Raw genomic sequence first — 24,944 nt, forward strand, 5'->3', positions numbered from 1 at the left:
CGAGGAGAATGTAGAATTGGCGACTCCCATCCTGAGCAGCTTTTCACAGAAGTGGCTTGATGGTATTAATGGTATAAGTCACTGGAAAAATCAAAGAATATGATTCTCACAGTTCAACCAGTACTATCCAGGTAAGCATGCTGCAACAGGTAGATAACAGAATCATCCACCCCCACCTGAAAGATGTTTCACCTGCAAGCTAAGCTGAGCAAGAATCAGTCTCTCCAACACCTTCATAACATGACGACAAGGCAACTGGGCTGAAGTCATTAAGGCCAGAAGAGGTGGCTTTCTTTGGAACCAGCACTAAACATGATGTCTTCCTTACCATCGGTACCTTTTCCTGGAGCAGATTCAGACTAAAGAGATACTGCAGAATGGCTGACTGCTAAACAGCACAGGACTTAAAGGACCCTGAGACTGGTGCGATCAGGGCTTACACCTTTTCCTTGATCCCCTTTTTCGATTAGTACCTACTGGGATCCAATCGGCATGGTTCGCTATGGTTTTCAGGGTTTTCCATTAGTTCATAGGTACCAGGTACTTTTTTAGTACCTGCTAGCCTGGCGTTCCAAGCGATCCGCCCTGTTTCAAACAACGCCCTGTTCCTCTAGTCTGACGATAAGCCATAGAGCAGGCAGCATGTATATTCTTGCATCGATGTTCACCCAATCAATTACTTATTTTTAAAAACTAGCTATATCACACTGTTAGAAGTAGAAGTCTTGAATTTATAGAAAAGTATGAGTATTAAAATATAGGTACATATTAAAATATATTATGGAAATTCCAAGTGAAATCGGTCCAAGTGCTGTGCAAGCCAAGCCAGTTAGTATTTTTCTAGATCTGGACCAAAAGCTACCAAACCTAATTGTGATATAAACCTACCAAAATTAAGTTTTAAAGTTTAGATCACGGAAAACAAATTGTCCACTAAGTACCCTGAGAGCAAACAGTGGTTTGTTAATTACTATACTTGTTTCTGCTGTTAGTTTTTTATTCCAAAAACATGGCAAATAGTGAGTTGTATTTATGTATATTTCGCCATAATAAATATCACTGAACATATCATAGTAGTATATGACAAATACATTAACATAGTGTTCAATGGAATACAGAGGTACAGTATTACATGAACAATGGTGTGGATGTTTCAGCCAATCAGATTTTTCCCGGAGGGCGGAACTGACTTGTTGATCGGGTGTCGATTACCACTGCGCAGCCGCAGCCCGTGTGACGAAGATGGTGCTCATCAAGGAATAGTGAGTGTGAAAATGTTTTTAAAAAATGTTTTTTTAGTGCGTTTAGTGGGGTATTCAGATCGGTCCCACATTTGATTATTGAGAAGTACGCATGTGTGTTTCATTTAGCGTTGTCGTTCGCTGTATTTTACGCTCCTGTAGTCTGTAAAAAGCCAGCTTCTGAGCAGGTTGGATCAGGACGTGGATAACGGGACCCACCGGTCTTTTTAAGGCGTTGCTAGTACAAGCTACAGTTAGCTTCTGAGTTGTAGATGCAGAGGGGATAATTAGCTTCTTAATGAAAACGAGTTACATAAAAAGGCTGCACCGCTCACACATAAGCCTTTTGCACATTCAGCGAGTTAGTACTACTTTGACGGTTTGCTGTATTGCCAACGTGACTGCAGCTAGCCATGTAGCAGCGTGTTATATCTCTGAAATGCCGTTACGTTAAGCTTTGGTCCCGTGAGTGAGAGATTAAGGGTCCTTCTGTCGGATTTACCATTTATGCTAGCTGGCTAAGTTAGCTGTAGCGGCTAGCATGGCAATTCTCTGACAACCGAGTTTATTTAAAAGTCCACAATCAGCTGCTAGTACAACTCATTGTTAAAGCAGAAGAGAGCTTATTGTTAGGAAATAGTTATGCAGGGTTTATTGTCTGTACTCCCCCGTACCATACGTCAGCTATAGCCTACAAGCTAGCATGGGGTTATGGAAGGACTAACTACTTTGCTGTTAGTTTGTTGCGCTAGTGGTATAAAGTTAACCCTCTAAAACTGGGCAGCTAACACGAACACTATATTAATGATGCGTAATTGTTAAAACAATTACTCTTAATATTTCTGCCCATCAATCGGGTGGATTGAAACTATGCAGTGGACGTTTTCATTCTTTCTTATTAAATCTAGCATTCACTGCGTGGCTAACCTGTGTAGCCTACATATAACGGGAGGCTACCTGTTGTTAGGGGATAGCACAGAATGGGTTCGATTCCATACAGTACTTCAGTATCAGAGCCAGGACTATTAATATCTATAAAAATTGTTGGTTAAAAGCAACTAACGTAGTCTCACGGAGGGAGAAACAAATATACTGGTTACTGAAATTAATCTTTCATTAATGGCTTATATCTCAATATATTAAAAAAATTCCTAAACATAAGCTTGTGTTATTACTGGTTAATCACGTATTATAAAATTCTGAACTGATTGTAGTATGTATCTTCTTTTCTTTTTGTTGCTGGATAATGCAATTTTAAATAATTTAAGATTTTTAGTTTAAAACAAAACAAAACAACCTTACAGCTTTAATGTCTTTCAGCCTTTCATGACACTGAACATTTAGCCCATGCAAAATTGGTGTGATGCAAAAAATAACTGTAAGCCACTGCCACTGGTAAATGTGTGGTACTTTTGATGTTAGACTTGATAGAATTGAGTCACAGATGACTAATATTAATGCTGTAAGGCTGACCTTACATTTTGATATGTTACACTGGGCTGGTTTAGCCCACTGCCACGTGTGTGATTGTATACGTTGAACATGAGCATTAATTATGATGTTTTTATGTCAGGCATAATTACTTTCTTAGTACAACCGATTTTCGGTACTAAATAATACTATTTATAAAGCAGCTTTGGTGCAGTTATTTCAATTGACTTTGTGAAAAATGTGCAATGTTGGATTTAACGGCACACGTAGCAGTTCTTCCTTTGCTCAAGAATCTGGTTAGGCCCTCTATTCGTTAGCAGAGCAAGGACTACCTTCTGCAGCTACATTGCCAGACAGTTGCACTGGAGAAGCAGCTGAAATATATAGATGATCAGCAAATACAATTTGCTGAAATTTCAAAGCGATAGTTAAGGGATGTGCATGTGCATATGAATACAGAGCTTTCAGACTGTGGGAAAAAATGGTAGAATGAATTTCCACTTAGGATGAAAAGATGCCTGTTGTATCACTGTAGGACCACTGTAGAAATTGATTTTTTTTAGTCATATTATTACATTTAAGAATCCTGACATTTTAAGGGATTCTACATGAATATTTAACTGACTATTACTAATTCATTCTATAACTAATCAATTCATTTACTCATTATTTTAGCTATAAATTTACACTGTTATTTGTTGTAGCAAGAGAAACAAATAAAGCTGCTTATAATTCAAACTTTAATAAAGGTTGTGTCTGAGCACCAGAGTACTTGTACTGCATTTGTCTGTGATGTCTGAAATTCAAGTATGTCTTCACAAGCCAGTTTGGCCTTTGGCCTTTTTAACCCAAGAAGGTCATTTTCAGTGTAGACCACAGGTGTTGAACTCCAGACCTCGAGGGCCGGTGTCCTGCAGGTTTTAGATGTGTCCTTGATCCAACACAGCTGATTTAAATTGCTAAATTACCTCCTCAACATGTTTTGAAGTTCTCCTGAGGCCTGGTAATGAACTAATCATTTGATTCAGGTGTGTTGACCCAGGGTGCTATCTAAAACCTCGAGGCCTGAAGTTCGACACCGCTGGTGTAGACCTTTTCGCTGCCATTATTTTTTACACATAGTGAGTATTAGTCAATGTAAATACAGTTTGGGGTTATGATTGTTCTTTGACACTAAATGCTGAAGATTTAAATATATGTTGTAATGTATTGATTATTGATGTACTGACAAAAACTAGGTGAAAATGAGCAAATAAGTCACCTTTAATGATTGCCAGTGACACAACTTTTTGTACCTTTGAAAATTGCATGCATTATGCAAATTATGTAGATATTCTGAAGTATAATATTGTGTAGCACACAGTAGTGTTTATATACAGTAGACATTGAGTACACAAGAGAACACACACTTGATTAATCAGTAGATGTTTAGGTAAAGGGTGGGGTGCTAACTCTGCCAGTCTAGGAGTATTTTTTATTAATGAGGACATGAAGATCTAAGCAAGAAAGAATTCGTTACTGTCTGTTTGGTGGTTTTCTTCATTTTGTAATTAAGCTGCAATATGCATATAATAGTTCAGGTCTAGTAGCTTTTATTTTAATACGTTTAAGGTTAGAACTACTACTTAGAACTACTACTACTACTACTAAATTGTCTTGAAACATTAGGTTTGTCAAATCTAGTTTTTAAAAGGTAACTATTTAAGTTTCAATTTTAGTGGGGATTACAGCTTAATAGATACACAATATCTGATGGTAATTTGGGGGGTTTAATGATTTCTTACAACTCTTCTTTAGCTAAGATGAAATGATTGTACAGAATGTATCTTTTATTGGCTTTAAAAAACAGGAACTGGTTGCAGAAGTTTGAAATTATTTTGGATTTTTACTAATGCATTCAATATTTTATTAAATGTCCCTTAGCCAACTGCACCTTGAAAGATGTTTTTGGTAGGCATTAACAAGCATCTAGCATGAAATTGGCTGAATATTTGATCACAAGTTTTGATTTATTGAACCACTTGGGAAAGTGGTTACACATCTGAATAATTTATACGCATGTACAGTTGACCCAAACACGACAGGAAGGTTAAACTGATGTGCAGTTGTTTAGAAATGGCTCATTAAGATTCTGGAATGGACTGTCCAAGCTCCAACCTCATGCCTAACTTGTGAACTATGCCTAAAAGCTGGATGAAACAAACTAATTTAAATGAAACCATTTCTGAGAGTGGCCAGATATCCAGCCAGAAACTTGTTGATGGCTACCAAAAGCATTTGGCCAAGGTCCAATTTGCTAAGGGACATTTAACCGAGTATTGGTGTGGGTGTATGTATGCACTTGAGCCTGTATGTATTCTTTGATCCTGGGTGGGTTAGAGAAAATGCAAAAATAAATTCAAACTTGTGGAACCAATTCTTGTTTCTTTTTTTAGTACAAGTTTCTAGGCAACCTGGCATGCTCCCATTGTTGTTTGATATTAATTTCTATGGGGTTAAATGTCATTTTCATTGGTTCTAGGTCCCACATACCCCAAAATTAATCATATGACCCCCAGTCCCCCCAAAAAACAACAACAATAGAAAAAGTCATTAAATATGAGATGTTTTTTTTAATGCCTACTACAACAGATTTCATCAAGTGACAGCCTGTAACTTGAAGCCAACTTGAGTCATTAGATGTGACAATAAAAGTGATTTGATTTGATTTGAGAAATAGTTTGTGTTTTATCCTGATCATTGTCTCTCTGTGCTGCACTTTTAACCCCCATCTATTGTCATCAACCTGCTGGGCAGGCGGTCAATACAGACACCCAAGTTTATGAATGCAATAACTCGAGAACAAAGTGGCATAGGAGTTTTAAATTGATACCATAGGTGTATCTAGGGCTGTTCGATATAACGATATATATCGGATGACGATATAAAAACGTCTATCGTTTGTTTCATGGTGTCGCAAAATAAACTATTTACGGCAATATTTTTTTTCATCGTTTTGATGGTCACTGTAGTGGCTATATTAATTTCTTAAAGTTCTCTCTTTCTCTTATATTTAATATTACCACACTACGGACGGACAAGCACCTGTTTTTATGCGTTGTGGTTAGCAACAACGACGGTAACACCATCGCGTGTCCGCTTGTTTATGTTCCACATAAACCTTTCACAATAAAGCTCAAGATCCTGTTGAGACTTTTCAAAATAAACTGAATCACGGGAAAGAGCAGATTATTTACGGATGAGAAGTAAAAAAAAGACGCCATGTGCTAAAAAATAAACCTTAGAGTCAAACGTTAGAACAAGCTTTTCCCCAAAGCATGCTGTGTAATAAATACTCACAAAGAAAACGGCGGCCGTTACAACTTATGTCTAAAAATGTATAGTTTCATGCATCTGTTAAAACACTCAACTCCAGCTACATGACGCGCAGCTGGAAACACTTCCCGCAAGTCGAGCTGCCCGAGAGTCACAGAATTTACAGAAAATGTTACATTTTTGTGATTTATATCGTTATCGGGACGATAGAATTCTTATATCGAGATATGAGATTTTGGTCATATAGCACAGCCCTAGGTGTATCTACTAAAAATATTGTACAAGTTAAAATCTCAGTGACCTCGACCTTAAGGTCACTGAGAGTTCTCTGTCACGTTTTCTGAAAATCTTGTATATGTGAACGTAGGATTTTGAAATTCGGACCATAGCTGCATCTGCTAGGTGCATCTGTTTCCCCTCACCTCGGAGGTTCTGGCAGCAGATGACCTGTTTCTTCGAAACAACGTTCCTCCTTCACACTGTTATCAAGTGCTTGCTCATAATTTTATCAGAAAACTATTGCTACTTAGTAATTGGAGTTCAGCTACAGCCATATACTATACTCAGTTACTCACTGACGTGTTAACATTCAGACTGGTAAACATTTATAGCAAAAAAATGTTTTTAAAGAAGCAAAATTTTAGGAATGTTGAACCATTTCATAAAAGTTTCTAGGCAGTGGCATCTGTCTCCTTACAACCATCCAAAAGAGTGTTTAATCCTTAACATTTGATCAGCTTGGTTCTATTTTAAAAATGGAATTTTATTCATATTTTATTCATATCTTTTATGTCTTTAACCTATTTGTTTCTCTCTTCTTTTCCTGTCATATCCTCCTTACAGCCGTGTAGTGTTGCCAGTCTCTGTGGAAGAGGTGAGTATTATTGCCTACATGTTCTCTTAAAATATATATGGGCATATTATTTAAATTCACTGTGCTATTGTTATATTTTGATAAAATAGAGGGAGTATTGTGTTTGTCTTACACAGAAAATGTTCATCCACGCTGGCTTTAGTCTGAACCTCATATTAAGACAAAAAGCCTTTGTTAGAGACTACTGATGTTATTGGGACAGGCTGTGTGTTGCAGAGATCAGAGTTACACTGGGGTGTAGACTCAACCTTTTGAACTGCATTCTGGCTGTTGACTTAACAGCAATGATGCTTTTATGCTCTTTTTTTTTTTTGTGTGTGTGTAATCTCAAAACTAGACTTCTGTTTAGTCTTTAATAACTTTCACTTCTAATGGAGGTTATTATTGGGATTCTACAAGAAATAATTGTTTTGTTGTGTTGTTTTTTTCTCAACACAGTGAAGGATTTTCTATATGAGTCTGTTTGGGTCTTTTTTTATTAGTTTGTTACTGCTCGTATTGTGAAGCACATTGTGTCAAATAACCATTAATATCAGGATGGTGGACTTCATTAGGCATACAAGTCCAAATAAAGGGACAAAGTTTTTTTTGTTTTTGTTTTTTAAAGATAAAATGTACAAATATAAAGATGTTATTGATGGGCTTGTAAAAATGTGTTTAAAACCTTTAAGTGTACAACTCAGTGACTGAAATGCTGTTTAAAATGTGGCTAGACTCTTGTAAACGAACGTGCAGCCCAACATTGCTTTTTTAATGTACATTAATACAGACAATTACTTCCTATGTTGGTTCTAGTTGCTGTTAGTGATACTCCATCTTTGCACTTATGTGCCTTCACAGGCTTCAAGGGCCCGCAAAGCCTTTCGCAATCCTTCCAGTTAATCTAAGGATTTTTCACTGTAGTCAAAGCTGATTTCCACTCTGTCTTCTTTGTGTTCCCATTTCTTGCAGTATCAAGTAGGGCAACTGTACTCTGTGGCTGAGGCCAGCAAAAATGAGACAGGAGGAGGAGAAGGCATTGAAGTGCTGAAGAATGAACCCTATGAGAAGGATGGAGAGAAGGGACAGTACACACATAAAATATATCATCTAAAAAGGCAAGGCTTTGAAATTAATTTTCTTTCGTAGAGGAATGAAGGGGAAATTATAGGGTCCTCTATAAGAGACAATTAGTCTGACCTAATTACTTAAACACTCAATAAGGATGATTTGTTTGATTGACAGGCTCTGTATATGCAAAGTTCTTGTCTGTTCCTGGTTTCATCAACTCCATTGAGCTATAAGATGCAGGCATGATCTTGGGAAAATAGGCAGCATTTGGACACAATACGACCATGTGGCCATCAGGAGAGAACTGTGTGCAGGAGGGATGCACAGACAGTGCATGAAGGTCACCCACTCGCTTTGCCGAATCCAAAGCGAGAAGTAATGCAGTCTTATATGAAAGAAATTTCACATCCACAGACTCAATGGGTTCAAACGTGGGGCTTCAAAGGGCCTCCAGCACCAAAGACAAGTCCCAAGCAGGGACACTGGACTTAAGCACGGGTCTCAGCCAGCGAACTCCTTTCAGAAAATGTATGGCAAGCGGATGTACACCTGGTGTCACCCCGTCAAAGCCAATATGACAAGTAAATATAGCTGCTAAATAAACCTTAATTGTCGAAAATGAAAGGCCCTTATCCAGCAGCTCCTGCAGAAATATCAAAACATCCACAATAGAGCACTGAAATGGGAGAGTATGGCGGACCTGGCACCATTGCTCGAAGGCTCGCCATTTGTAAGCATACAAGCCTCTAGTAGATGAGGCGCTAGTGTTCTGAATTGTCGCTATCACACTAGGCGGCAAACCCTTGGCAATCAAGTTTAACCTCTCAGCAGGTAAGCACGAAGACGCCACAGATCCTGGCGCAGATGAACCACTTCTCCTCCCGCCTGAGAGAGGAGGTCCCTGCAGAGAGGAAGCTGCCAAGGACTCGCTGCTAGCAGGCTGATTATCTCTGCATACCACGACCTTGTGGTCCACCAAGGGGCCACTACAACAGAGAGAGAGACTGCTGATGCACTCTCTCTAGAACTGGAGATATCATTTCCACTGGGGGAAATGCATACAGGAGCACGTGTGGCTATTGGTGCGCTAGTGTGTCCATGCCCAAGGGTGCATCATGGTCCATTATGGAGAAGAACAGGGGCCAGGGAGTATTTACCCTGGAGGCAAAAAGATCTACTTGAGCCTTACCAAATAGATCCCAAATCTGAGCCACTATTAAAGGGTGTAACCTCCATTCTCTCACCAGAGGACACCCCCCCCCCCCCCCCCCCCCCCCCCCGTGAGAAGGTCCGGCCCAAGGTTCCGGTGGCCCGGAACATGGGTGGCTCTTAGAGACAGAAAATGAACACTGCACCATAACAGCAGAGAGCGAGATAGCGTCAACAGGGGAAGAGAGCGTGTACCCCCCTGCCTGTTTATGTAGGATACCACTGTTGAATTGTCCATCCTGACTAAGACATGCTGGCCCTCCAGGACTGGACGAAAATGTTTGAGAGCTAAGAACACTGCTAACAGCTCTAAGTGGTTGATGTGCAGCTCGCACTGGGCTGTCGACCAGATCCCTCTCACTGATGCAACCCTCGTACAGCGCTCCCCACCCTCTTAGGGAAGCATCTGTGGACACCACCTTGCGAAACAACACCCTCCCAATCCGAGAGCCCTGATGCAGCAGCCCGGGCTCCCTCCAAGGACAGAGCGCTAGCATGCAAGACGGAGTTAGGAGGAGACATGATGCACACAGGCGGTGAGAGAGAGTCCAGCGTTGAAACGCTCTCATCTTTAACAGTCCAAGTGGCACTACGGCGATCATAGATGCCATCATGCCCAACAAATGTAATATCTGGAAACGGAGTCTGCGTCCAAGCTGAAACTGAGCGAGGCAGCGATGAAACGCGGCCAGTTTGTGCTCCGACAAATATGCGTGGCTGGAAAGCAAGCATATTTCCAAACCAAGGAAAGAAATCTGCTGACTTGGGATAAGCGAGCTCTTTTGAAAGTTCACAGAGAACCCCAGTGTCTGAATGTGTGACAGAACCAGCGACAGCTGTGTCTCTGCCTGCTCTCTGGAGCAAGCTACGAGAGCCCAGTCGTCTAGGTAGGCTAAGATGCGGATGCCTGTCTCTTTGAGGGGCACTAGCACTGCCTCGGCACATTTCGCAAAGGTGCGAGGAACGAGTGACAGCCCGAACGACAGCACCAGGTATTTGTAGGGCTACGCCCTTGAATGCAAACCCCAGAAACTGCCTGTGTTTCGGGTGTATAGCTACATGAAAATAAGCATCTGTTAGATCGATTCTTGCAAACCAATTTCCTGGGCCAACTGCACTCAAGAGCTGTCTGAGTGTTAGCATCTTGAACTTGTACGTTCGTAGATACGTGTTCAAGACTCGCAGGTTGAGGATGGGCCAAAGCCCTCCCCCTTTTTTCGGAACAACAAAATAACGGCTGTACCAACCTTTGTCTGTCTCCAAAGTAGGGACCACTCGTCTTGCTCTTTTCTGCAATACAACTTTATTTCCTCTAAGTATCATGGCCGCTTCGGTGCCGACAGTCGTGTTTACGACTCTCCGGAAAAGAGGCGGCTTGACCCTGAACTACAACCGGTAACCCATGGCAACGGTTCGCAGCACTCACTGAGAGGGGCGCAAGCCCACCACTGAGGCAAGTGAGCAGCCAGCTGGCTGACCTGGCTCATTCTGCCTGCAGGCTGAGCATTTGTGATTGTTTGAGAATAAACAACACTCTTTATTGATTGTAATATGGGAACATGTACATTCATCCATTTTGTTGGAGGCACCTTTCCTGGGGCACAACAATGAAAAACAGGTGGAACACTTGATGTGGTCACCTGAACATTTACAACTTGAGGCATTTTGTGTGCAGGGCGTTGTGCTTGGGAGACAGTGTTAGGAAAGTGCAGCGCCTTCTGGGGCTGACAACCTGAACAGAACTTAAGTGGCACCTCTTGGGCGGCAACAGAGGGGTAAGAGCAGCGTCTTCCTGCCCCTAGACCCCTCGAAACCACAACTAGGAGGGCTGAGGCTTCTTCCTCCTGGGCGTCAGGTCCTGCCGGGGGTCCGAGGGTGGGCCTTTGTTCTAGGCCAACTGGCGTGGAGCTCGGGCTGGAGGATGTGCCCCCGCTGGCGGCACACCCACTACAGCAGTGGGCGCCGGTCTCTTGCCAGTCGGCAGAGGAGCGGTGGGCCTGTGAGAGCTAGCTGCGGGCTTGGACTTCGCCTAATGATGATGTTGCGCAGAGCTTCTGTCTGCTTCAGTCGAGTCTAGCCTGAATGGCTTCAAGTGAATGTCCGAATAACCTAGCCGCAGACACTGGTGCGTCCAGATATACAGCTCTGTCCCTATCCGGGACGTCAGAGAGGGTCAGCCACAGGTGCCTCTGCGCCACTACTGTCGATGCTATCCGTCTGCCCAGGGAAAGCACTGCACAGTGCAGAGGGTGTAATCCATGGCAACTCTGACCTTGTTAAGAAGAGGTGCCAGCGGTGCTGTCACCAGGAACCAGGCACATCACCTGGTACGTCTGGAGCATGGTGATGGCTCCATAAGGGGTGGGTTAGCTAAGCCAGTCTCCTTGGTGCCGTCGCCCTCCATGCACTGTCCATAGCCGGGCACAGTGGGACAAACCTCTGTCTACCTGTCATCACACGCAGGTAGACAGAGGTTTGTCCCATGATGCCGTTAGCTGGCAGACAAAGTATGGGAACATGGGAAGGCGGGTTTTGGTCGTTGCGGGCTCCGGAGGGAGGAAAAAGCCTGCCAATTGAACGGCTTCTGAGCTGTCGGAGGAGAGGGCCAGTCCAATTGCAGCTTTTCAGAAGCACGGCGAAACAGGGGAAAAAAAGAGAAGTGTCATCGTTCCCGACCGGCGCAGCAGCGGCGGCATATTGGGACAACAGTGAACACTCCTGCTCATCCTCTGACAAACCATCGATGTCCAGGCCGATGTCCAGCACGTCATCGTCTTCCTGCATGGTTCCAGCTCATCATCAGCTAACCCATCACCGTATTCCATGTGGTCAGCCCAGCTAATTGCGGGGACATCGACCGGATAATCCTCGTCTTCGGACTCTGATGAAGCCAGGGCTCCAGACTCGAAAAGGAAAAGGTCATGCCGTGCGACAGCCGTCCCTCCCAGCACATTTTCCACAAACGTCACCTGTCTTTCCGGGGTCGAGCGTCGACAAAACCCACAGGCTTTGGGCTCCATCAACGGTCTCCTAGCGTTGACGATCGCCAGGCAGACAGGGCAGGCATCGTGCTGGTCACTTTTGTGCAAAGAGAAACCACACCCCTGAGGACAGGGGCGAACAGAAGATTTCTGCTTTGCTCGCTTCGGTTAGGAGTCTATTCCAAACCGCAAAGCCAAACGCTGTACAGGAAAAACTCGAAATTAGCGCTCTGCGGGCAGCCTACACACCAACTGCGCACTGGAGGCTAACACCAACAGGGGCAGTTAAGCTAAGTTCAAGTCGGCAGACAACGGCGCTAACTAGCAGCAGCTAGCTAGACCAACTCAGCAGAGGTGTTCTCAGCGAGGTGAAGAGCGTAAGAACTGAGGGATGACTGTGATGAAAGCGGCTATATGTGCAGGCGGGGCCGTGCGTGTGTCATCACACGTCATCTGCCTTAAAGGTGTGAATAAAAGTTTCTTCAGCCAGGACAGGCGAGGGTGTGATATCCAATACTTATGTGTTGTACCAAGTGAATCGACTGAAAGGGAACGTGAGAGCTGGTCAAAAAGTTACAATTTTTTATCACTTTAATAGTCTAAGACTAGATGTATATGTGTTAATTACTTTCGCGCTGCAAGTGATGCATTTAGGGGACTGTTTTTTTCCCCTTAGTTTAAATGAAAAGTCTAGTCCCTCAACTGAAAATAGATAAAATGTGCATAAAGTTTCAGGCTTTATGTCAGATGTTTAAACTTATTTTGTCCACCGTATGTATATTGTATGGTCTTTGTGATTATGTGATTACGGGAAATGGGTTTGGGTAAGAGCTCTAGACATGTACAGCATGAGAATTGATTAAATATTTCAGATAATAGCCATTTACAAACAGAGTTATTATTAGTTTTAAAGAGCGCAGTCGGCTCCCTGTTATAATGTTTTATGGCCTTTGAAAGACACAAGTTGGAAAGTATAAGTATTGTCTAATTTTCTCTTTCATAACAGTAAAGTCCCGGGTTACGTGAAGATGATTGCACCAGAAGGAGCATTAGTTTTTCACGAAAAGGCTTGGAATGCCTACCCATACTGTCGCACTAGTAAGTACACGCAGAAGTGTGCTTGTGTTATTTGAATTGCATTAATGATAAAGTTATGGCAAGTAATTTGTCAGTGAGGAAATATGCAATTGATTCACTAGTAGATGCTAGTGACCAGTTACCCACAGCCCTTCCTGTCTCATGTTTCCCTACCAGCTGGCTTGCCAGCCAGGCTGCAATTGTGGAAGTCCTCTGTATGATTCAGATGTTTTCCCCAGTATTTCACCATCCTGGACTGCAGCTGACAACAGTAGACCTTTTGATTCAGAGATCCACTGCAAGTGGGAGAATCACTCTAACCAGAACTTGCAGCAGGTGGAAGGCTGATTCATGCGCTGCTATGACCAACTCATCGAGGCTGAGGAAGAAGGACTACCAGCTGCAGTCCGAGACAGGGAAATTTGAGAGATCCATAGAACAAGAGCCTCGTATTCCTCTATTATTTACTACAAAATACTTGGCAAATAAATTGTTTGCACAGAAGAAACTTAGACTTGTTATTATTTAATAGTTTTGATAGTGCACTTAGCCACTACAGAAATAGGCATTTTATAAATGCATTTCAAATAATACTAAAAATGTACAGTTTTTTGTTAATTATTTGATACTGATGCTCTTTTTTTTTTCTCTTTTCCTTTTTACTCTGCAGTTGTGACGGTGAGTTACTCATTACCTCTTTTTGGAGGTTTTTTTGTTGTTGTTAAAGGCCTAGTCCCACCAGAAAATCCACCCATTAGCCATTCCATGTCCTCTAGGACAGGAGGGGTCTAACACCAAGTTAGATGATCACAGCTCATTTTTATGCCAGGAAACTTCCACAAAGTTGAGTTTGATGTGACATCTTCCACTACCTGCTTCAAATCCTTTAACATAAAACTTAATCTACAATTTTCATTGACATATTTGTTTAATTTTTATAAGGCCAGTTTGCATTTGCATAAAGTAAACAGATATTACTTTATGTATGCAACAAATGCTCATCAGCATATGCCACAAATATTTGATCCACTCTCTGTTCCTTGATATTTGCTTCTCTGTCCTTTTGATGTTTGAAGTTCAGAGCCCACTATTGCTTTACATTACTGGCAAGTTAACTAGCGTTACTAATATTAAAAATAGACCAGAGCTGAGTGGTATAGCATCACCAGTGTTGCTTTAGTCTGATTGGTTAATTGGATTTAGCTGCAGGTTTTACGTCTCACAACCTTCCATTCATAGTGTTGTTGGTACCAGCCAAGATCAGCTGTAACTGTCAGTGTAGGGGACCTGCCTGACTTCTGAGTGACAGCTTGTCATTGCTTCACTTCAACAAATAAAGAATGTTATTTGTCTCCTACTTTTCAGAATGAGTACATGAAGGATGACTTCATGATTAAGATCGAGACCTGGCACAAACCTGACATGGGAACAGTAGAAAATGTAAGTGAAAAGGAATGCTGGGGGTATCCCAGAAGTGCATTGAAATTCTGTCAAATGAGAGGGGGAAGGAAAATCTATATAATATTGAGAAATGCTGGATAGTGCGGGTTGAAGTAAATGTTTAGACACCTGAGAAATGTCCATGATTTTTATGTCCCTATGTTGAGATACAGGCTCCTATTTAAAAGCCACAAAACACAGGCTGGCCAGCCTTATGTTGATAAATCTTTCTGTCATACACTTGCATGATAGAAGGGTCCAAGTTAGAGTTTACACGGCAGTTTTGAATTTGCATGTGATTTGATTTAGACTCAACAAATTTGAATGAAAAACAAATGCCTCTTTTTCTCCCTGTTTTGCACTGAAATGTTTCCACTTTGTTTTCTTTATGCAGGTCCATGAACTGGATGAGCAGACGTGGAGGACTGTCGAAGTCGTACCCATAGATATTGCAAACAAAGAAGAAGTGGCCCCAGGGGTGAGTCTTGATTATGGATGATGTTTAATGAAGATCTCCTATAAGCCACACATTAAGAAGTTAAAAAAAAAAGTTTAATAGACCTGAATACGGGACAATATTTTTGCTGGAACACATTTCTTAAAAAAAAAAAAGTGAGGGCTTTATGGGTTTTTTTTGTTTTGTTTTGTTTTTTTAACTAGAAAATTATGTATTTACAGTTGCTTATGCAGGTAAAGCAGCTGTGCCTCAGGAGTTTGAGTGGGTCAGAAGGTTAGGGGCTTGATCCCTGGCTACTCTAGTCTGCATGTCAAAGTATCTTTGGGCAAAATGCTGAATTCAGAGTTTGCCTGTATGTATCCATTTTAGTGTGACTGTTTGTACATGTTAGAAGAGTGCTTGACTAAAGAATAAAAATCACTTATATGGATGTGTGTGTGATTGGTTGAATGAGACTTGTAAAAAGCTCTTTGAGTGTTCTTACAAGTCTTTGAGTATAAAAGCAGTACCAGTCCATATCTAATTTACAAAGCTTTGAATTAATTTGTTTTCAGCCTTAAGGCTGTTTTTTTTTCCACATTATTGTCCATGTGCTCTCCACCTCCACAGAAAGTAGGACTGTGGGAATTTAACCTACACAGGGGCTATGAGATGCTTTCGTGTATGGACCTTCGAGAGAAGGCAACAGAGTGATAGACTCTGCATAGTTTGAATGCTGATTGCTTTCAAAGGATATCTGAAAGGGACCCATCACAGGAGAGTAGGTCCATTAGGTGTCCATCAATACTCAGTTTCACTTCACTACAAAAATAAGTTCTTTAGCCTGTCTATGTCTACAACAAAATCAAATGTAAGGATCACCAAGAGCACAAACAGGACTATATTACCTGAGGGCTGTACTATGAAGATAGATTAGTTGGTTTGCCAGGTACCAAACTTTTTAGTGTCACAAAGGTGGTTCTCTTTTTACCTGGCTGGATCACCATGATAACATTAATTTGATTATCACATGCTCTGTGTTGTGATGATCAGCTCACCAGATAAATGACTTTGTGCAGGATTTCCTTACTTACAGGTAGGGCAAGGCAATATGACCAAAAGAGTTTATCACGAGATATATATTTGAAAATTTGCGATAACGATATAACTTGACGATATAATTGATGCAAGACAAAATACTTTACAACTCCACAAAAAGAGGTGGTTTGGAACATGAAACTGCAGTAAAAAACAGTCAGATAAGTCTAACTTTACTCACACAATTTAGTTATACACACACAATACGATAATATTATGTTGAAGTACAGTTCGTATCACTCCGCGAGGCTCCTCACTACGGTAGCCGTAATGCTCCGACAATCCATCAAGCGGTGCAGCGTCACAGCTTACCAAAGTCGCACTAAAACATTTTTTAAACAGATTTTTGAGCGCCGGACAAAAACCAAAGTTGCACCATTTTTACAAACCAATTCTGTTTCATCTGTTTCATTCAACGATTTGCTTTTGCCCTTCTCATTCTCCGTCGCCATCATGCTTTTTCCACCATGTGTGTATGAAAACAAAGGCTCTGCGCATACGTGTTTTATCCATATTCTATCGCGATATTTCATTTTCTTATCATTGCCTAACATTATACCGGTATTACCATGAACAGTATAATATGGCCCAGCCCTACTTACAGGATTGTTGCATTTTGCCATTATATTTTCATAAACTTAAATAATAACAATAGTAATAACATTTGAGAAAGTGCTTTACAGTTTGAACACCTGGAGGCAACCACTGTTGTGGATTGGCACTTTATAAATAACTTGAATTTTATTGAATAAAATCACACATTAAAGACAAGTTTATATGTCCAAAAGTGCAAAAACACAGTCAAGCATATGGTTTTATATTCATTCCTGCATACATACTAACCTCTGTCATTAGCACTGAAAACAACTGAAAGAATAAGTACCAAAATATCTTGTTTTTGCTCTGTCATCTGTTATCTGATAACATTTGGAGTAACTGATTTGGAGTAAATTGTGCTCGCTTGATTCATTTTGTGCAGGAGAAGAGTCAAATTATGTTCAAAGCTACACAGAGCTTTGTACACAGCAAAATCTCCAGTGTTAAATTAACACTAGAGAGTGTCTATATGAGTCCACACCTCTGAGTGTTAAATACAACACTGTTGAGTGTTAAATTAACACTTTTGACAGTGTTATATGTTTAAAAGTAACCTAGTCAGTTTTGCAGATTAACAATGGCTAACACTGAGCAGTGCTGATTTTCTAACACTGGAAAATAACTCAAAATGTTAGAAATATTCCAGTGTTAGAAAACCAGCACTGCTCAGTGTTAGCCATTGTTAATCTTCAAAACTGACTAGGTTACTTTTAACACTGTCAACGTGGCCTCACAAAATTATCATGACCACAACGACCGTGGATGGACATTGCTGCTCAATCACAGCTGCCTGATCAATGTTTTTCATTAGCAATTTAGCAAAGTTGATGGTGGCGGTGTGCATGTCTGTGTGCGTGAAAGACAGAGGGAGAAAAAGGGAGAGCGAGCGACAGATTTTCTGTTATAACCTCCATGTTATGGACGCACAGTGTCTGTCTAACCCCTGCGAGTCAATCGTAAAGTTTGAGTAGAAGCTGAATAACGCGACTGAAAAAATCGCAGTGTATGTCCAGCTTAAAATGTTCCTGTTAAAATTCCTAATTCTGCTATCACAGTATCCCAGCAGATGGTTTTATTATTTTGTCCCTGCATAATCTATTCATTTGTCTTTTGTGTGACTATGATCTATGTCTTTTGCTTCTGTCAATTTAACATTTTGTCACCGTCTGACTTGAAAGGAATGCCCTTATAGTTTGTGTTATTAAATAAACTATAAATCTGTCTTTTGGAGCAGCTCAGTAATCCATTGGGCCATCAGTTAGAACATAAATCATTGTACTTCTGGTTGAAAATTTTAAAGGTGGTATTAAGGCATTGTCATTGAGGTGGGTCTCGATTGTCCCAGTGTTTCTTATACTGACTCCTGTAAAGTAATGACTTAAGTGGATCAGTGTGGAGGTCAAGGCTTAATCTAAATGTCCATCTGCTCCAGCTATTCGCCACACTTTCCCAACAAAGCTAATGGATTAAAACAGCACAGTAAACCTTGAGCTCAGGATTTAGGGCATGTAACAGAGATACGTTCTTGCTCTTCTTCAGTGTTACAGGCCATCCTGAACTCTGCTGAAAGGGTAGGCTGGATTCAGTGTGACTGAGACAGCAAGATTTAGGGCATGTAACAGAGAGAGAGAGATTGTTGCTCTTCGTCAGTGTTGATATATTGGCAGGGTGATATAGCGGCCTATATTGGCAGTTTAACTGATATATTTGTGTCTGGATTTATGACCAAGAAATGAAAATTAAAAATGTAAAAAAGAGACAGGAACAGCACCCTTTAATACTCAGTGTTGATATTCCATAGTTTATCCACTAGATGGGACTCTGCATCTTCTTTGTTGACAACACATTTGGGACACCACAAACAGAACAACCAGCTAGCAACGTTTGGTAGAGGGTAAAGAAGTAATTTCAGGGATATCAGATTTTTAATCGCCAAATATCACATTGGTCCGAAAAATCGTTGGGCTCTAGTCTGTGTAGTATCTGCAGTCTTCAAAGAATCGTGCCTTCTCTGTGCTCCTGCAGCAGACAAGTTGATGTTCTGCAACATTTAAAGATTTCTTTTCCTTTGACTCTCCTGCAGGACTATAAGCCAGAAGAAGACCCTGCGCTTTTTCACTCAGCCAAAACAGACAGAGGACCTTTAGGCCCTGAATGGAAGGTACCAGACATGGACACAGAATCTTGCTCATTTTTGTCCTTTGTTTCTTAATCCTAATCCTGTCTTTATTTATGCTTTTCCTGTGTGCTCTTTGCAGAGTGAGCTGAAGGCAGATTGTCCTTACATGTGTGCATACAAACTGGTCACTGTCAAGTTCAAATGGTGGGGTCTGCAGACCAAAGTGGAAAACTTCATCCACAGGGTAACATATGCTCTCCTCTCTCATCAGATAAAGGAGAAGTCTTATATAGTCTTTAAGTATTTTAAGGTCACTGAGGTACACTACTTTCTTTTTCTTTCTTTCTTTCTTTTTTAAAAAAAAACATTTAACTTTTTTAGTGTTTTTATTATCATGATAAGCTTTTCAATTTATGTCCTGTCTTTGCATGCTAGAGTTGAGTGTGGCTTGTGTTTTACACAAGTGTGATGAATGTGACATAAAGACATGAAGGAAACAAATCTTTCTTGCTGTTGGTCACTAAAGCACTTCTGTATTTTGGAAAATCTGTCTTTATTTCAGCTGCTGTACAACCTTTATGGTATTCTTTTTTTTTCTTTTTTTTTTCCATTTAAATGTCTGTCTGTTTTCCACAGCAAGAAAAGCGTATTTTCACCAACTTCCACCGCCAGTTGTTCTGTTGGATTGACAAATGGGTGGGTTTGACCATGGAGGACATCAGGCGGATGGAAGAGGAGACTCAAAAAGAGCTTGAGGAGGTAATTAACTCAAACAGAATCCAATCTGAAATAACTGTCCTTGTCTCGGGGTAGTTTAAAGTTGAAATTACATACAGTTGTCTCCATATTTAGAAATGTTTGGAAATCTGTGGTAATGGTTTGAAATATTTGACCGGGCTGTTGGAGAAGACACAACATGATTCGTGTTCGCGATTTAACCCTTTTGCTCCTGAATTTCACATTAGATGCGTCAGAAAGGAGATGTTCGAGGCACCTGTGCCACAGATGAGTAGAACCCCGTTGCTGTAGGTCTGACACTAGAGGCAGGCTGAGTAAGTTTCATCATGAGTGATGGTTACACTGCATGGATCAGTCTCCACTCCATGGCTTCAGGCTGTTGTCGTCCTGCTGTTTTTAACCTATATCTGGAACCAACCAGTGTTCTCTTGTCTCTTACACTTTATATCCCAGTGTCATTTTTTTCATTCTGACCTTCCTCTCCTTTTATCCCTTTATCTCCTTTATTTCCTATTTTTATTTTTATTTCTTTAAATGTGTGGATTTCAGTTCTTAATTATTTTTTTGTATTCATGACAATCAAAACTAGAATGAGCGTTAAGGCTGTCGATGAGGATTCTTAATTATATTCAGCAGCACTACCAGGGGCAGTAGGTACCTCTGAGGGACATATCCACCTACCTGGTAAAGCCAGCTATATCAGGTAGATGGATATGTCCCTCGCAGAGAAAGAGCATGTTGTAATTATGGAATATAAGTAGGCTGCTGTCAGCTGAAAAAAGGCAAAACATATTAATAATGTTTGAGGGTTTTTCTTCTATTCAGTAATTTTATGTTTTATGACACTTAATAACAGCAGCCTAATTACATATATTAGCTAGCTTAATGGTTGTAGTTTTTCTTCAAAATAAAACTCTCAAATACTTAGACCCAATGGGAGTGTAATTAGGTCTGAAATAATTTAACAGCAACCGCGTGGTAATGATGGCAGAGTGTTCACAAGCCAACTCCACAAAGACAGATTTACAGTCCTCTCTTAGGCAGTTTTTCAGATTGAATTGAATTTAATCTTTTTTAATCAAATATTCATATTTTAAACACTTTAATCTAATTATTTGGCATATTTTGTAATGTGTTAGTGGGTGGGATGTATTTTTAACACATATTTCTGTTGAAATTGACACACCTACTATACAAGTAGTTATGTCTCTGAATGTAATCCAATATAATTTGAACCTATGTGAATGGGGGTAACGAAAGGTAATAAGTGAAAGTTATAAGTAAAAGAGGGTTTGCAACAAATTCATGTAAGACAGAGATTCTTCTCAATATCTATGACCAATACATTTTAAACATTGTATGTAAAAACCTTCAATGATAAGATAAGGAATAGGATTGTGATCATTTTCATTTTCCCCCTCCTGCCTGCTACTGTTTGTCATTTTCGCTCACATTTTAAGATTTTCTTTCAGCTCCCACACCTTCACGTCAGGCACTTTCATTTTTCCTCCTCATGTTTTGTGTTTGTGATGCTTATTGTTGTTTTTTTTCTTTGATTTTTGGAAGTCGGCTGCATGCTCTTTACTAACAGACTTAAAACATCAACAGTTTGGCAAAGAGAATTCTTTTGTGTTTGGCTTAGCCATATGTCAGTTTTCTGCCTCTCATTTAGGTCTAGTTTGTGTACATTGAACTAAAATATGTGAACTAAAGTGGGGCAAAATGTTTATTTTTAATGTTATCTGTGTTTAAAAAAAAAAAGTTGTTTAAAAAAAAGTTTAAGCATCACTTGACTTTTTCCACACATTCAACACACAAGCTGACTACTGCCTTTTCTTTTTCATTCAGCTGCGTAAAACAGGTCAGATTCGAGGCACCAGTGCTGCTCATGAGCAGTGAGGCAAATCAACCAAACCCTGTCACGATGATGTCATCAGAGACATGTCCACCACGCTGAGGAAATGGCCCTGATTGTCGCCTCTTCGCTTCCTGTCTCACATGATTCATTGGGGGGTTTGAAATGATTGGTTAACAGTACTGTACAGATCCTACCCCCAGTCACAAGCCTCCTGTTCACTCAGAGAAGAAAAAAAAAAAAAATCAAAAAAAGAACAAAACAAAAAAAAAAGGTTTTGCATTCATATAAAAAGAAAAAAAAACTTTGCACAGATCGTAAATTGCCTGATATGTAATTGTTAGTTGATTATTCCAATGGGCTTTGTTTTTATCCAGGTGTGTAAATGGTGACTCACAAAGTCAAGCCTTTTAAATTCATTAGAATGTTTTTAGCTACACGTTCCCACACAAATTTCTATGAGATGATTGAAGCAGGTATCAGACAATTGAATTCACCACGTTCTCCTTGTATTATAACTGTCTGTCTCTACTTTAAACCTCGTCTCTCCCCTCAGTATTGTCGATATACTTGTCCTGGTAAAAGGTTTTTCTCGGTTCTCTGCCCTTGTTCCACTGGCCCACTATGTCTGGCCTTTTTTTTTCTTCTTTATTTTGAATTCTCAGGCAGATCCATGCCTATTTTTTTTATGGTTTAAAAGCAAAGATGATGCTCATGCATGATGGGTAATTTATTTTTGCCCACCCCTTTCTTCGACACAAGTGCATGTGGACAACAGCAACTCCTCACTTTTAAACTGTCGCTGCATGTCTACAGCCACTGCAGTGCGTGTTGTGTGTGTTGTTTAGAGGGCAAGTCAGTACCCTCCACGAGAGTATGTACTTTACATCTCTGTGTTGGCGTACGCATCTGTGTGCTTGTTTGTGTTTTTAACTGCCTTCACTCTTAAAACTGTCAGTCTGGGGACTGAGATGGTTAACATTCAGCATAAGATCAAGGCTTCTGAGTGCTCTCACACCACCAGCAGCCTCTTGAACTTTGCCTCATGCTGTCGCTGCATGGCCTTTCTCCTTGGCTAGGGCTTTAACTGGAGGACCGTCAAACCTCCCCAAAAGCTTCTTCTTGTTTTTTTTTAAATTTTCTGTTTTAGATTTAAATGAGGATGAGAGTCTGTGCACTGCTGCGTGCATGAATCAAGGTAGTTTTTTTTTTTTTTTAAATATCTTTCTCAAACTACTGTTTCCACTCTACTGACAGAACAAATGGGTCCAGGCAGATCTGCCATGTTTGTTACAGATGTGGATTAGCTTAGTTTTTTTGTTTGTCCACCCACACACACAATTACTTTTTTTTTTTTCTAAAGCTTTTCACCTAAGTTAACTAACTACAAGAAGGTAGTATAGTATGAGGTCACTGCAAATTTGACTCTTGCAGTGAGCTAGTCAGAGCCTCATCTAGAAAATGTGTTGATCACTTCCCTCTGTCACAAACTTTTTTTTCTGGCTGCATGGACTTGAGGTTAGAGCAGTGTATCACAGCACGGGCTGAGTTTTTTTATATATATATTGAAGTTAACACAGATCAGGTCAGGCTCAATGTAAAATATTTAGGATGTTTTTTATGATGACGTAGTTTGGTTAAGGCTTTTGATCGTGTGTGTGTGTGTGTGTGTGTGTGTGTGTGTGTGTGTGTGTGTGTCAGAATTTGTAGGTTTTGATAGAACCTATCTCTGTGTGTTTCTGTTTAACAGGTAAAAGAGAGCCTTTAAGTGTACTTTATAAAAGGCCCGATTTTACAGATAAAGCGCTCATCAGCATTGTCAGGTTTATCATTTAATACTGTATTGCTACAAGTAACTCTAAGGAAGTTGGAATGTCAGTGGAGCACATAACAGCTTTGTGGATAGCATGCTGCTAAAGCAGAGCAAACTGTTCACGTCTTGAACTGTACCTCATCCATGCTTATGAATGTACAGCTACACAGATAAAGGGATAGATTTTACAGGATGTTAATAACTCCGGGAGCACTGACATGTTTCACACCTGTACAAACATGACATGGACCTGTTATATCACCAGTACGAGGACAAATAGGTTTAACAAAACAGCTAATTTGCATGCTCTTTTTTTTTTTTTCTTTAGGTTTTTTTTCTCTCTGTTTGATCTCTTGATGCTTTTAAGAAACTCTTGAATTGCATCACACAAGAAGGAAGTGGCCTCTCCCAAAATCCAGCTCCATTCAGCTTGACCTCTGAATTATATGACGAGGAGTGAAAAGCCTGAGTTTGATGACGGGAGTCGCCTTTTGTAGCATTACCAGTGATGCCAGGTATGACTGTGAGGGGAGGGATAGAAGCTTAGGGAACAGACGGAGTCAAAAATACTGTTTTCTTTATTGTAATCATGAAAAAGCATCTGCAAAATCTACTGTTGTTTTTTTTCCCTCTGTTTTCTTTTTGTTTGTTTTGAAAGACAAAGATTCACAGTGTATTCAGTCTTTTCTTTTCTGATAAGGCAAAATTCAGGGGAATTAGTAGTGAATGTAATAAAAATTAGTTCTTTTTTCCTGCAGCGTCCAAGCTGTGACAGAAGGTCTAGACAATGGAACATAACAAAATATCTAATAAATTTAAAAAAATAAGCAAATCAGTTCTGTTTATGAATCATTTGTGTGTTTATTTGTGGGGATGATATTCCCTTTTATTTTGCTTTTTTAAGCTTGCCATACAATAGATTTTGCATATCTAATCAATTCAGTTGGCCAATCAAGAACATAGACTTTAAGATAAGATGGAAATTGTTGACCTGAAAAGGGTAAGCCAGTCCAGAACATAAACACCTGAAATGGCCTACAGGGAGTAACTGATTAAAAAACTGTCCAGTAGAATAAAGTCTATCAGAAAACAGCCTTTCTGGTGTTGGATTGTATCACCAAACGTTTTTGATCAATTTATGATCTCAGTTGCTGGTTTAAAGTTTTACTGTTTATTTTGTAAATTCTGGTTCCCATTAGAGTCAAAAAGGATGATAAAGCAAGGTTTAGGGCAGGGCTAACTTGTCATTTACAAGTTTCTACCATATGGAATCCACCTCTCTCATCAAGTCAGGTTAAAAAAAGATGATTAGCATTGAAGTTTGGAAAACAGGCATTAACAATAAGGTGATGTCACAGTTGCTATGGTGTATGATCAAGACATCTTATAAATGGTTAAATAAGATGTATTGCAAAGATTTCAGGGTTGTTTTTTTCATTTTGTTAGACTAAACTGGCAAGTTCACCAATTTAGAATTGTACAAAATGAAAAAGGCGTCTGAAACCTTTCTCCATTCAATGATGAATGCTTATATTAAACATGATCATAGTCTTAAATAATAGTTAGTGTTTGCTGCTGTGGGCCAAAAGCCAACATAAACTTTGACGTTAATATATATATGCTTCATGCATGTATCATTTGGCAGAGTTATAACACAAAATGTAGATTGT

General features: G+C 40.2%; 1 protein-coding gene across 2 annotated transcripts; it reads left to right on the forward strand.

The window, feature by feature from the left end:
* The first annotated feature begins 1,178 nt into the window (after positions 1–1,178).
* Positions 1,179–24,109, forward strand: pitpnb (phosphatidylinositol transfer protein, beta). 2 transcript variants are annotated; one of them, XM_004566950.3, is made up of 12 exons: positions 1,179–1,262; positions 6,831–6,861; positions 7,813–7,958; positions 13,108–13,199; positions 13,849–13,856; positions 14,544–14,618; positions 15,013–15,096; positions 18,833–18,910; positions 19,008–19,112; positions 19,505–19,627; positions 19,834–19,920; positions 21,455–24,109. In XM_004566950.3, exons 1-11 carry the CDS (start codon positions 1,243–1,245, stop codon positions 19,879–19,881), a joined length of 810 nt encoding a protein of 269 aa, XP_004567007.1. In that variant the 5' UTR covers positions 1,179–1,242; the 3' UTR covers positions 19,882–19,920; positions 21,455–24,109. The 2 variants fall into 2 exon arrangements, with proteins under 2 accessions (XP_004567007.1, XP_004567006.1); XM_004566949.3 differs by lacking the exon at positions 19,834–19,920.
* The last annotated feature ends 835 nt before the right edge of the window (positions 24,110–24,944 follow it).

The sequence above is a fragment of the Maylandia zebra genome, linkage group LG7 (genome assembly GCF_041146795.1).
Source record: "Maylandia zebra isolate NMK-2024a linkage group LG7, Mzebra_GT3a, whole genome shotgun sequence".
NCBI classification, from domain to species: domain Eukaryota; kingdom Metazoa; phylum Chordata; class Actinopteri; order Cichliformes; family Cichlidae; genus Maylandia; species Maylandia zebra.